This window comes from Alosa alosa, chromosome 4, assembly GCF_017589495.1.
Source record: "Alosa alosa isolate M-15738 ecotype Scorff River chromosome 4, AALO_Geno_1.1, whole genome shotgun sequence".
Lineage (NCBI taxonomy): Eukaryota > Metazoa > Chordata > Actinopteri > Clupeiformes > Clupeidae > Alosa > Alosa alosa.
In genome coordinates this window covers 5,618,049-5,632,819 of record NC_063192.1, presented here as the reverse complement: position 1 = coordinate 5,632,819, position 14,771 = coordinate 5,618,049, and the positions used below count along the sequence as shown (strand labels likewise).

Sequence of the window (14,771 nt, the reverse complement as noted above, 5' to 3'; positions counted from 1 at the left end):
TGTTATAGACTAACTTGCCATATTAAAAATTCCCAGTTTATTCCCATTAATTCCCGTTTATTCCTGTTAATTCCCATATATTCCCGTTAATTCCCATGGAAAGTTTCCAACTTTGAAAATTCCCGGAATTTTGCAACCCTATGCACAATGCTGATAATTTCATGATTGTTGGAGATTACTGTGCTGTCCTGTCACTACGGTAAAGTACTGTATGCACTCTTACTGCCATATGAGCCTGGCTCTTTGGCGTTGCGGTCAAGCAGTGGTCAAGCAAAGGCAGGTTTAGTACCCCGGAGACCTGCTGGGGTCATGAGTCTCGCTCTTCACTACAATTATGCTGTTAAGTACAGAGTTACACCCAGTTTGAATTCTTGTGTAGGGATGGAGCCTCATTACAGAAACTTTCTGACTTTGAAATCCTATCTTATCTCAGTTTAGGATAACATTTAGTTTTGTTGGTGTTATAGAAGTATGTTTCCTAATTGCATTTAGGAAAAAGTTGTATAACATCCCTGTGTGTGTGGGCCCGAGGCCATGGCCATGCCTGAGACTGACTATCTCCTTAAAATACACTGAAAGGAGCATGTGCATTCTTTTGATAAATCATAATTCTGGGCCGGCGAATATGAAGCATGTGCAGCATGCTTCCATGTTTGTTGATTTTCAAGCTGGTTCTTAAAAAGGAGGGCAAGTGAAATGTTACTGTTGGGAAACACCTAAAGTTTTCTACACTTTTGAAACCTATGGGACAGGAAGCCAGTGTGTATCTGCACATCCTGATGCCCCCAACTGTGAAAGAAAGTGAAAGTAAAACGAAAGACATTTTCGATAAAGGCACAGGCACACACCATAGTGTGGTTAACTGCAAAATATCTAATCTAATTAAGATAAATAACCTTAAATCAAGGGACTATATCTTATTTTTTAGATTACTTGCTTAATTTTGCACTTGATTGAAGATTTGTGTTATAAGTGATATATTCTTGTTCTATTGGAAAAATCTTGCCAGATAATTGTTCTTGTTTTAAGTAGTTTTTCCAGACAAGACAAATTCACTTCCAAGATTTTGCTAATAGAAAAAATATATTTCACTCATAACAAGATCAAAAAACTTAAATCAAGTGCAAATAAATAATCTAAAAATATGCATATATTCCCTTGATTTAAGGTTGTTTATTTTAATTAGATTTTGAATTCTCTGATTTTTTTGCCGTGGACCATTTCCACATGGGCAGTCTGACAATGCCATCAATGATATGTCACATATTACCCTAATCTTCACTATTTGGGAGCAAGGGCGGAGCCAGAGGGGTGGCTCCGGGTGGCACAGGCCACTCTTGAGATTCGATTGGCCACCCCAGGTGCCACCCTCAAATCCTAGTCTACGATTGGCCATTAACATAGTCTAAGGCGGGACCTTTCTTCATGCACTTGCAGCAGTTTGAAGTGTCAGACTTCAGAAATGTAAGTGGCAAATACGCTTGCCTTTATTGGCCTACAGCAGGGGTGGGCAAACTGCGGCCCGGCCCGCACAAGCACTTTCATCCGGCCCGCCGAGCATTTCATTTAGTTATCAGGCTGCTCGCTATTTTTTTCCTGCGATAGAGACGACGTTGGTTAGCTTTACTGCAAACTGCTTTTCACTCTCCTTAGATAACGTTTACAATGTCAATGTCAAAACATCATGTTAAATAGAGATAACATCATGTTAAACTAAGTTAACTCTTAGTTATCTCCTTTGCAGCAGATCTAACGTGAACATTATGCAATCCATTTAATTGGGAACGCGTCTGCACTCACGAGAGGGAGAGAGAGCCGCAGGTTCCAGCTGGCTTGTGATTGTTGATAATTGATAACTCCTTCTTATAAGAAAGTTTTAAAAGGAAATCATGAAGGCAACAGTAGTTCCACCACTCAGTTGACACAACTGTGAGAGGGCCCAGCCGTAGGTACTAGCCATAGCGGAGCAAGCAGAAGATCATTGAGAAATAAACGTGAATTAAAGCGACTGTCTTAAAGCGACAGTGCACAATTTATACATTTGTTAAACAGCATAAAATTAGCAGTATTTTTAAGCAATTCACATTTTAAAACAAATACTTTTCATACTAAATTAGGCTATAAAAAATGTACTTTTGTATGCGTGTGCCGTTGGGGGGGTGGGATAAATCATAATTCTGGGCCGGCGAATATGAAGCATGTGCAGCATGCTTCCATGTTTGTTGATTTTCAAGCTGGTTCTTAAAAAGGAGGGCAAGTGAAATGTTACTGTTGGGAAACACCTAAAGTTTTCTACACTTTTGAAACCTATGGGACAGGAAGCCAGTGTGTATCTGCACATCCTGATGCCCCCAACTGTGAAAGAAAGTGAAAGTAAAACGAAAGACATTTTCGATAAAGGCACAGGCACACACCATAGTGTGGTTAACTGCAAAATATCTAATCTAATTAAGATAAATAACCTTAAATCAAGGGACTATATCTTATTTTTTAGATTACTTGCTTAATTTTGCACTTGATTGAAGATTTGTGTTATAAGTGATATATTCTTGTTCTATTGGAAAAATCTTGCCAGATAATTGTTCTTGTTTTTAAGTAGTTTTTTCCAGACAAGACAAATTCACTTCCAAGATTTTGCTAATAGAAAAAATATATTTCACTCATAACAAGATCAAAAAACTTAAATCAAGTGCAAATAAATAATCTAAAAATATGCATATATTCCCTTGATTTAAGGTTGTTTATTTTAATTAGATTTTGAATTCTCTGATTTTTTTGCCGTGGACCATTTCCACATGGGCAGTCTGACAATGCCATCAATGATATGTCACATATTACCCTAATCTTCACTATTTGGGAGCAAGGGCGGAGCCAGGGGGTGGCTCGGGTGGCACAGGCCACTCTTGAGATTCGATTGGCCACCCCAGGTGCCACCCTCAAATCCTAGTCTACGATTGGCCATTAACATAGTCTAAGGCGGGACCTTTCTTCATGCACTTGCAGCAGTTTGAAGTGTCAGACTTCAGAAATGTAAGTGGCAACACGCTTTGCCTTTATTGGCCTACAGCAGGGTGGGCAAACCGCGTCCGCCCGCACAAGCACTTTCATCCGCCCGCCCGAAAGCATTTCATTTAGTTATCAGGCTGCTCGCTATTTTTTCCTGCGATAGAGACGACGTTGGTTAGCTTTACTGCAAACTGCTTTTCACTCTCCTTAGATAACGTTTACAATGTCAATGTCAAAACATCATGTTAAATAGAGATAACATCATGTTAAACTAAGTTAACTCTTAGTTATCTCCTTTGCAGCAGATCTAACGTGAACATTATGCAATCCATTTAATTGGGAACGCTGCCTGCACTCGAGAGGGAGAGAGAGCCGCAGGTTCCAGCTGGCTTGTGATTGTTGATAATTGATAACTCCTTCTTATAAGAAAGTTTTAAAAGGAAATCATGAAGGCAACAGTAGTTCCACCACTCAGTTGACACAACTGTGAGAGGGCCCAGCCGTAGGTACTAGCCATAGCGGAGCAAGCAGAAGATCATTGAGAAATAAACGTGAATTAAAGCGACTGTCTTAAAGCGACAGTGCACAATTTATACATTTGTTAAACAGCATAAAATTAGCAGTATTTTTAAGCAATTCACATTTTAAAACAAATACTTTTCATACTAAATTAGGCTATAAAAAATGTACTTTTGTATGCGTGTGCCGTTGGGGGGGTGGGTTGTTGCGCGGCTCGTCGGCCAATTTTCAAAACCCAATGTGGCCCTTGAGCCAAAAGGTTTGCCCACCCCTGGCCTACAGGCTACTGCTTGTGCTAACACGCAAAGATATCTATTTACCTATTGCACCTGCCAGTGCCTATTTATCTAATCACACACTTAAGTCGCTGACATTTGCTAGGTCATTAAGTGTTAACTGTATATACTTTTGTAAAAGCGTTTAATGACAATAATGTCCTAATGTAATGTTAAGAAAACTTTTAATTTATGGTTCATCAAGCTTGCTCATAAACACTCGTCGCATCTAGGCTACAGGTAGCGATATTCTGATGACATGTATGACCATTCAACCAGTCAAGCATTTATTGTAAAATATTGAAGTTATGGGAAGTTTACATAGCTTAGGCCAAACTGTATGTTTCTTTTGTCCCCCATGTCTGTTTTATTCGTCCCGATCAGGAGGGATAAATGTAACATTGCGCATGTTCCATTTTTGCTTAAATAATTCCTGAACGCAGAGCTGGACTGGCCATCTGGCATACTTTTTTTTTTTTTTTTTTTTTGGACGAGGCGGTCTTTATAAAGTTCATAGTAGCTCGTGACAACAAAACAGCCTGCTGCATTCTGCTCCCAGAGCTTTCTCTGTCTATGATCTGCAGCGTAAGTAACATGTAAAATGAAAAACTGAAAAACTCAAACACTGTCCACTTAATCAACAGAGTCAGTATACTGATGAAATTAGATAAATATGGAAGGTTTGCAAAGTGATATCATGCTCCTTTTTAAGAGTATTTTTGGTACTTTCAAAATAGAAAAATACAGTTGATTTTGATACATGGTGTGGCTATGTATTTTATAGTTTATTTTGATACATTTAAAATTAGGGTATATTTGATATTTTATTTTAAAATACATTTTGATGTATTTTTGCCCATCCCTGCCAACAGCCAGATCAGCAAGGCAGCTACAGTGCTACACTCTGTTGGCTGCAGTGCTACCTAGGGCTGGCCCTGAGGCAGTGTACTGTCAAGTAATGAAGTGATATGCAGGTAGCCAATGTTTAAGTCACCTAGCTGAGTTAGACAGAAGGTGAGCCCTGCTTGCTCTGTTAAGGTATTTCTGTCCCTCCCAAACATGGGCGGATTATGAACTTTCGGGCCCCTGGGCCCAGATGTATTAAGGCCCCCCCACTAACTGTCGGAGGGGGGGGGGGTTGGGGGTCCTCCCCCAAGAAATGTTTAATTTGTTTGATGTGATTTCCTGTATTCTGGTGCATTTTGGGGATGGCCAATACTAAATTCAATCAGATTCATAGCCTACATCCTGATTTGTTGATATTGAGGCAATGATTCCATGCAATGGCTTGGGCTTCAGGGCCCCCTGACCCCTTGGGCCCCTGGGCCCGGTAGGACCGTGCAGTAATCCATCCCTGCTCCCAAACCAAACTGTGTTAAAATGGTATGTTTAACAGCACCCCTGGAGCCTCATAGGCCTATATGATCCTCAATATTAATCAAAATAGTAGCCTAATAATCACAATAATATCAATAGAATATTAAATATCAATAATAAAAAATAAGCAAATAGACAAAAAGCAGGTCAAATTATTTTAACAGCTACAAAAATAGATGGCCATAGATAGCATAAGTTATTGTGGGGGCAACTGTCTTGGATGAGTATATTTGTATATCTTCATTTAATAGAATAGAATAGAATGGAATATATTTTAATATCCCCATGATGGAATTTGTTTTATCACAGCATAGCCCAGTGACAGACAACTTAGATAATTAACTTTAATATGTTTGTTTATTTGTATTTGCCTTTTATTCAAATACAAAGAAATTTTATGTGAGAGTAAGGTATTTGTGTTTTTTTTGTCCTTCAATTTGAGTATGGTGTTTGGTGCCTGGTTTCCCTAATGTATTTATGCTAATTTCACATCTTGAGCCTGTTTCTGTTTATCTGGATGTTTTGCCTCATACCACCCTTGAATTTATCAGTGCCTCACTAGTGCCACCCTTGTTAAATATTTCTAGAATCGCCACTGCTAATATAAAACGTTATGCTATGGTGCATCTGGTCCAACTTAAAGTGCATAAATGCTGATGACGCCATCTTGTGGAGAATACTGCTAACACACAGAATAGCCTACGCAACAGAAATGATGGCAGTAACTCTTATAGCATTCACTCTACTTAGTAATATTTAGAAAATACTTTGAAAGGTTATTAGGCATTGCACTAGAGGTAGCAGGCCTACTTTGCAAGAAAGAGAGGTTTTCTGCTTTATGGAAGCTGTGACTGTTTTTCTGCTCTCTCAGCAGACGAGGTCCTCTGATGAGCGTCTGTTGTGTCGACCAACCATAAATGCTAGGTCGAATTCAAGATTCTTTTCCTCAGTAGTTCCTCATTGATGGAATGAGTTGCCTAGTGTTCTGCGTTCCTGCGATAGTTTTGGTTCTAAAAGTTAAGATTTGTATATTTATGTTATTTATTTTCATATGTTTCATAAGTTGACTTGCCCACTTTTAAAAACTGTTTACTGTTAATTATTGTACTAGTGTAAGTACACTAGTACAATAATTAACAGTAAACAGTTTTTAATAAACCTTAAGGTCAAAACTCAGTGAGTCGCTTGGTCTGCTAAATACAATAACCATAACCATGTCAATGGCATCTCTTTTTTGCTTTTATTTTAAATTCACACACACATGACTGATTCCCATCTGTGTGAATTGATAAAGGTTTTCCTTGATGACTTTTACAAAAAGTGAAAAGATAATGCAACATTCAGAAGACAGACACATACTAGGTTACTGATTACTTAACTCATTATCAAGTCACTTCGAGATATATAACACCCCATGACTACAAAGGAGCATTAGTACATTGTACAGCAGTCAAATGCTCACATTATAGGGAGTATTTAGTTGCAGTAACTACATAATGCACTCTAAGCAGAAGTGGTTTTAAAATGGAATACAAACCAAGATCAACATTAGTGCTTCTGCCTCAGTACGTCTCTCATAGCACTTGACTTTTTATTCCACTTGTTGAAGTTGTTATTTATCATGGTCCAGCACCTCACACTTGTGCATGTGTGTCTCTGACAGCGTTTCATGTTAAGTCACACATAAAAACCAAACACCCACACTACAGAACCCCTGAAGATTGAGTCCTTCTCCAACAGGCCCAATGCCTCCTGTCTCCTAGGGCTGCATGCGGATGGCGCCGTCCAGTCGAATCACCTCCCCGTTGAGCATAGGGTTCTCAGTGATCGACGTCACCAGGTGTGCAAACTCTGCAGGGTCTCCCAGACGGGAGGGGAAGGGCACTTGACGAGCCAGGAAGTTTCGCACCTTCTCTGGCAGACCAGCTAGCAGCGGTGTGGCGAACAAACCTGCGGACAGGAAGCAGAGTTATGAGGTCATAATTGAGAATGAGAGAGATAGAGAAGAGAAGAGGTAGAAACAGAAAAATGAGTTACACCTGATTACACAAAGGTAAAGTTGATCAAGTACACACATGAAAGGGTAAATTCTATTGAATATAGCTAGCTAAGCTGTAAACATACATGAGCCAAGATGGAGCATACAAACTTAAAACTAAAAACAAGCCTTTTCATCCAACTTTCTCACGCTGGCTGTATGAACATCAGACTGATGTGTCTTTCCATTTGTCTTTTAAATCCCCCGCCCGAGTTGGAAAGTGTAAGTTAACCTGCTTTCTTGTGGCAATTCACGGAGGCACAACCCCTTTACCTCGGAGTTCTTGAGGGTACCCCGAGGTAGCCATACGACCTTACGACAAACATGGCTGCTCCCATAGTTGAGATGAGATGACATGTATTTTCTTTGCATTTGTACTGTGTTGGTGTGTTTTAATGTCAATGCAATGCTCTTACACACTAGATTACATTGCTGCTTCAATCCGGTCACCAATTGCATGGTCTTGCTGTGCGTGCAATACAATGTAACGATTTGTTTTCCAGCCAGTTTGCTAAAGAGTAATTCACATTGACCATACCCAACAAGGGAGAATGAGGGACGTGTTCTCGTATTCTAGACCAGTGGTTCTCAACATTTTTTCAGTGATGTACCCCCTAACCAGCGCACAAGAATTATCACTACGCTTCAACCACGACTCCATCGTTTGAGTTTTGAAAGTGATTGACAGGTGATGGTGGGTGGCATGTGACCGGTTGGGTCGGACCATCCTGGTATGGGGGTGACTGGGTTTTTAGGATAATAAAATTGAATAGCCTACTGAAATATAAAATTCATTTTATGAACTAATATTTTCCTGAAATATTTATTAAATAATTGTTTTTAAAAGTATCTTTGCATGGATTCTACTTTTTAAATATATGTATATTTTAAAATCTCACGTACCCCCTGGAGTGCCTTCACGTACCCCCAGGGGTACGCGTATCCCCGTTTGAGAACCACTGTTTTGCGCTAGCAACTCATTCGTACATGTCGCACGGGTGGGCGCACGAGACTAGTGGAAGAACCCATGATAAACTGACCAGGAGCAATGGTGACCACACGAATTCCCATGGGAGCAAGGTCACGGGCGATGGGTAGAGTCATCCCCACGATGCCACCCTTGGATGCAGAATAGGCAGCCTGGCCCACCTGGAGACATCAGGTACACAGATAAAAGGATGAGACATAAAATAACAAATCAGTGTGGAACAGCAGGTTACTTTTACCAAAGTAAAACATATAATACATATGATAAAAATTATGATAAGGTAGAAAAATTTGAATGGAAAAGTAGCCATACCTGTCCATCAAAGGCAGCCACACTGGCTGTGTTGATTATACAGCCTCTGTGTCCATCTGCGTCTGGCTCATTTTTAGCCATTTCACCAACAGCCAGTCGGATAACATTAAAGGTACCTCCTATGTTAACCTATGACAACGAAAAGATTTAAAAATAAACACATCACAACCTTTTAACAAAAACACTATAAGGCGGCAGCAGGAGTAAAGCACAAATTTCAGACAGTTCAGATTTCAGGTCCAAAAAAAATATTCCTTCTCACAACGTCATCAAATGCAACTCACAAGAAATACAGTGCAATTATCCACACAAAGCAACTCACAGTAATAACGCGTGTGAAGTCCTCAAGGCTGTGTGGAAGGTCCTTTTTTAAGTTGTATGTCTTCACGGCGACAGCGATACCAGCACAGTTTACTGCCAAATCCAGACGACCAAACTTCTCCCGAGCCAGGGACACGGCCGCGCGCACATCTGACTCTGAGGTAACCTACGTTGCACAGGTTCATAGTCAGGACGGGCAAGAGCATTACCATTTACATTTATTCATTTAGCACTTTTATCCAAAGCGACTTACAACAATGAGGAATAACATTCAAGCGAAATTGCAAAAGAGACTTCAGGTACTTCAGGACTTTTTCTCTGCTGCTTAATTCTATATACTCTACCTCCACCTCACTGTGATTTTAACTTATAACAATCAGTGCTCTGTTACAAGTCTACTTATGCCCCATCTTTTGTTGTCTGTCCTGTCCCTTGCTTTAAGCAGTAACTGCACTTATATATATATATATATATATATATATATATATATATATATATATATATATATATATATATATATATATATATATATATATATATATATATATATAATGCACTACTAAATGTAGCCTCTCTCAAATATATTTTTATATATTTTAAATGTAACACCACTGGATCCATGGTGGAACGTTGTTTCGTCTCACTATATACAGTATATATGGTTGAAATGATAATAAAACTCACTTGACTTGAGGTAACAATACTACAACAATAAATACCACTACAAGTAGAAGAGATTGCAGAAGTGTGTAGTGTACTTTGAAGAAGATAGTGGTAGAAGGAGGTGGAAGGGGAAGGGGGCGCATGGTAAGTGCATGTTAGGCGTGTTGGGTTGTTAGAAGTGTTAGTAGAGGAGGTACCCTAGAGAGTTAGGTCTTCAAGAGCTACTGGACTATAGAGAGGGATGCCCTTGCTCTGGCAGCACTTGTAAGTCATTACACCATTGAGACACTACAAATGAAAATAGTCTGGATTGCCATTTACAGAGAGCATTTAGGTAAGTGGGTACACTACCCCTTGGGGATCAAAAAAATATCTATTTACAAGGGGCGTCTAGAAAAACATTCTCTGAGGGGAGCACTGGCTTATGCAGATGCTGTGGTGGTGGTAATGATGACCATAAACCATCAAACACTATCCAAACAAAATGATCATGGATTCTGTGTGGGGTTGTAACACCAAAAGAGACACTGCCGATTGCTGTGTTCATTACTTCAGCCGGGTTGACATTGTGATCATGACACACACAAAAAGAAACACTGCTTTCAAAATAAATTAAATCTACTGCATAATTTAATCAATTTATGAACGTTGACAGACAGAAAGACAGAAAGTTTCGACTATCTGGCTAGTGTATCCTCAATGACACTTACATCAGCGGGGGCAAACGCACAGCGGTCGCCAAGACTACTGGCCAGGTTGTGTCCCTCTGAACTAGGCAGGTCCAGGATCACTGCGCTAGCCCCTTGACTGACCAGACGTTCCACGGTGGCCCGGCCCAAACCAGAAGCTCCTCCAGTCACCAGCCCAACCATGCCCTGTCAGACACAAGGACACTCATTAATTGCACCGTTCTGGTCTCTGAAGTTTACTATCAGGTATACAAACTTTCGGTGCTCCTGTTGTATGCCTTGTTGGAGTGGAGTATACTGTATAACACAATAGTCAAAAAAGTGAAACATTTATTTCAAACAATGTCCACTGATGTAGTCTTTCCATTGTTACCCAATGTAACTAGCTTGTTAGCTTAGATAGCTATTCGTAGTACCCACAATATGCCAAAGCAAGAGCATTGGTAGAAGCTAGCTGATGTATTCCATCATCAATGCTATATCTAAGTAATGAAACTAGTCTCGTCATAGTAAGTTGCACTAATGCATGTAAGAAACATAGGCCAATCACGCTCTTATTATACTTCAGTCACCGTGAAAACCTTCTGTATTAAGTAACGTTACAAGTTTTGTATCTGGCTAACCACAAAGTTCTGTTGCTAACGTCAGTGGGATGTTAGCTAATTTATTCTTTCCATGTATAGCAGTATTCCACAGTATACAAATCCCGTATACGTCCCAGTAGTTGGTTTATACATGTCGTTTCTTCGACGCTTACATGTTTTGTATAACATGTGAACTACCAGGCTCTCTCACCTTGACACTCCTGATGTTCGCCATGTTCACAGACCAACGTTGCTCCCGGTTCACTAGCAACGTCCGATTTGATTCTCTGTTCTAGAATCTTTGCAGAGAACCTAGCAAAAGTGCTCAACCAATGAAAATCCTTCTATCCAAAACGCCTCTCTCTGGTCTTTGGCTTCAATGCAAAAGATTGACAGAAAGCTCATCCAATCAGAATTGAGCTGGCAAAACGAAAAAGGTCACTTAGGGCAACCACTGATCTATAACGAACACATAGATCAGTGAGGGCAACAGCTTTTATTCCCAAAGTGTTAATTCCTCATGAATGTGTTTATGATGAATCCAAATAATTTCACATTACGTACAAGGCTCTTAACAGATGTTTTACAAACAATGCCACTGTCTCAATCATGAAAAAAAAACTCACAACATTAAGTTTTTATTTTTTATTTTATTTTCAAACAAACAGATCACACATTAACTAAATCCTGGGCATCATATTGTTTCAGAACACAATGTTATTCAATATCAAAAAAAGTGACAGGAAAGATAATAAAACCATGCTAATTTTGAGTTGCTGATGCAAAGATGCTCTGTTATGGAAGGCAGTAAGCTGTATAGTTATCTCCAGTAAGGGGGGTGAGTCGAATCAAATCCCCAACAACACAACTTACTACCTCAGCACAGCAAAGCCATGTAAAAAAGCATGTAAAGCAATCATCTTCATCTTATGAGAAATAATGTAAGTGTTGAGTAGAGATCCAGTACCACATACGATCCCTGCCATGCCTGGCAGTGGTGATAAAGGTGCGCAAAGATCCAGCCTTCAAATTTGTTCATTTTTTCCATGGTCATACCAGAGCGCAGTATGCCGTTACATGGTAGCCGTAGGAAAGACAGTAGACTGTATAGTTATCTCCCAGATCTGGTGTGATCCCAAACTATACAAACTACTACCTCACCCCACAGCCCCCACCAAGACTACCACAAGGTGCCCTTGTGCCCAGCCCTTGGATGCCATTTGTCACTGGGAGAAATTGTTGGCGTCTTATCAGGGACTTTACCTGCTGAAATCCCAATGTGGTAATCAGTGACTGGAAAAACAGAAAAAGAGATAACAGGAATGAAAGACTAAATTAAAGCAAACTGTTAAGACACTCACATGAAGCACTGTGTTGCAGAATTCAGTTCATATAATTTGGGTTCACCTCAATGTCGAGTTCCTCTTTTCAGTTGTTTCTTAGGTGTAGGCCTACACTAAAACAAAGGACAGTGCAATTATGATAGGTTATGTGCAACCTTCCAATTTTCGAGGTCCTCCATTTTCAGATCCATAGAGCCTACACAATTATTAGAGACATATGCTATATAATACCCTAGCCTCGGTTGTTTGTTTTCTTTAAAAATGGTTATATTAAATAATGTCCCTTCCTGTGTCAATTAATGACCGCGACCTTGCATCTGGTTTTGGACACCTAAATGAATCACCTATACAGATGTAGAACAGGATTGTTTAACTAACTGACTGACGTCCTCGCAGAGGACCCCTAACATACAATTTATACAACCAGACAATCACCTTACTGATGATTCAATTAATCACCAGTCAGAAAAAAATCCGACAGTGTGAGGCGTATGACAAGTCTCTCACCTCCTCTAGCACCAGTCGCTGTCACCTCAAGAACTCATATGACGTAGGGTATCCGACACAAAACAACAAATTGGGTAGTATACTAATAAAACCGCAACATAACCTTTCCAGTTAAAATGACTTAAATTGACTAATAGCGAATAATTTGATCCACATAAAACAGTCTTCTACTTTTTGCTTAGAAGTCTGACTTCCAGGTCATGATTTGCCAGGGTAACGTTACTGCTATCCTAGCTAGACCATGCATAACCATTCGATATCATGGATGGGTAAGCTTGCTACAACTTATTACACTATGCTTACTCAGCATTTCCATACTCCTATTCCATATCCAGACTGCAGACAAATAAAGACCGTACTATTCTATTTGAAGCTGCATAACTCACACAACCCCCAGCATCTTGTTGCCAACTCATCAAACTTGCGGTTGCTATCAGCTAGTTAGCTAACGTTGTAACGTTACTTGGCTAGAAATGATCTGCTACTGCTAGCCAGACAGCTAATCAGAAGGTACGATTGCAATTACGCGAGTCAATAATTAACCCAGCATCCATATTTCCATACAAATACGACACAATATGTATTAGCTATGTTTTTCAAGCGTCAGGCTGAAAATCATTTCACTTACTGTGTATTGGAAGCTGGCACGTTGGCTCATCGTGCTAGCCAACACGGACTAGCTCAGTTTACAGAAAGACGAAAATTAAAAATGGCGGTCCACAGTGAAGGCAATATGGAAAAACAAATCGTTAGTGAATCTTGGTCGACTAAAGCCAACGTATTTTTTCCATCCACTGATATTAAACCAGAACAGTTGGTCATACGATGAATCATTTCAAGCATCTTTCCAGATGCAACACGAATAAACGGTCTCTCGACTAGAGTTGGCATCTGTTAACGTTATATTTGCTTCCGCCATCTTCCACCCAAAGTAGACGCAGATCGTGAACTGTCGCGAGACTGAAAGGGGTAGTGTGATTTCCAGGGTGATTTCTCAAAAGTGACAGAAGTCAGTGAAAGTATATACTACCTTTACTCGAAATGAATAGTCGAAAATTAACATGCCATTTGCCAAACATTAAGTTACTGTATTGTAACTATATTGTTGTCCACACATTTTGTTAAAACACTGCTAAATATAGGCTACTAAATTATGCATGATGAGTGGAGGTGCAAAACGCACACCAGAAAAGGAGGTGCTGGCAACCAGTAAAACACTTGCAAAAGGAGAGATGTGCCGCACACTCCCGAGTTACACATGTGTAAGTGCAGCACTTCTCTCCTTTTACTAAATCATGCAACCATGGATGATTAAAAAAACTACACACACTCAGGGATAAAAATGAACAAACACATTTTACTAAAAGAATAAAATTTATTTCAGCACTGTAAGTCATTTCCCAACCGTACAAACAAGACTGCCAACGTTGACTCTCTCTCTATCTATCTCTTTCCCTCATAGCCTACTGGCTTTCCTCCCCATCCACTGTGAAATCAGACCACAACAGCAAGACAAATAATAATAAAAAAAAAAAAGTTTCTTTCCAAAACCATCTGGTGCTTTCTTTAAACTAAAAATGAGACTTGTTAATATCAATCTGAATCATAACAGCAATAATTATAATGATGACAATGAGATTACCTCTCATTACACAAGCTCGTTGGTAGAATTTGATACATACATCAGAACACCAGTTCTGATGAACGGATCACTCTTCCAATTACAGACGACAATATGTGTTGTCTACAAATGGGTCATACACTAATTTATCCGCCCAAATAATGATAATAAAAACAAAAAATAAACATGGGAGGTGGAGAAGGGTGCTGTGATGAGCAAAGACCACATGAACATCTGGAAGGTGGTGGGTGAGCCATTGTACACAACACTTCATCATAGGCTTAAAATCTGAAAAGGCAGGTACAGAGCAGAAAGCTGGTCCTGCAGTGTTAGGACCCACAGAGTCAGGATTTGCATGGGGAAAGGAGGTTCTTGGGTGAGGCTACACCAAAAACATCCCACACACACACAACTACAGAAAACAAAGGGCATTGCTCAACTCACTGAGTGTGTGTGTGTGTGCACATGTGTGACCATGAGCAAGTGTATGTGTGTCCAAGAACATCTTTAGAGTTTGTTTTACAGCAC

The 14,771-nt window shown here is 39.8% G+C and overlaps 1 protein-coding gene across 1 annotated transcript; it reads right to left on the bottom strand.

Moving 5' to 3' along the window:
- Positions 1-6,398: 6,398 nt before the first annotated feature.
- Positions 6,399-11,313, bottom strand: hsd17b10 (hydroxysteroid (17-beta) dehydrogenase 10). Its single transcript, XM_048242228.1, has 6 exons — positions 10,984-11,313; positions 10,210-10,374; positions 8,838-9,002; positions 8,516-8,644; positions 8,256-8,364; positions 6,399-7,127 (listed from the first exon to the last, which is right to left on the bottom strand). The coding sequence occupies exons 1-6, from the start codon at positions 11,005-11,007 to the stop codon at positions 6,937-6,939; spliced, it is 783 nt and encodes a 260-aa protein (XP_048098185.1). The 5' UTR covers positions 11,008-11,313; the 3' UTR covers positions 6,399-6,936.
- Between the last annotated feature and the right edge of the window lie 3,458 nt (positions 11,314-14,771).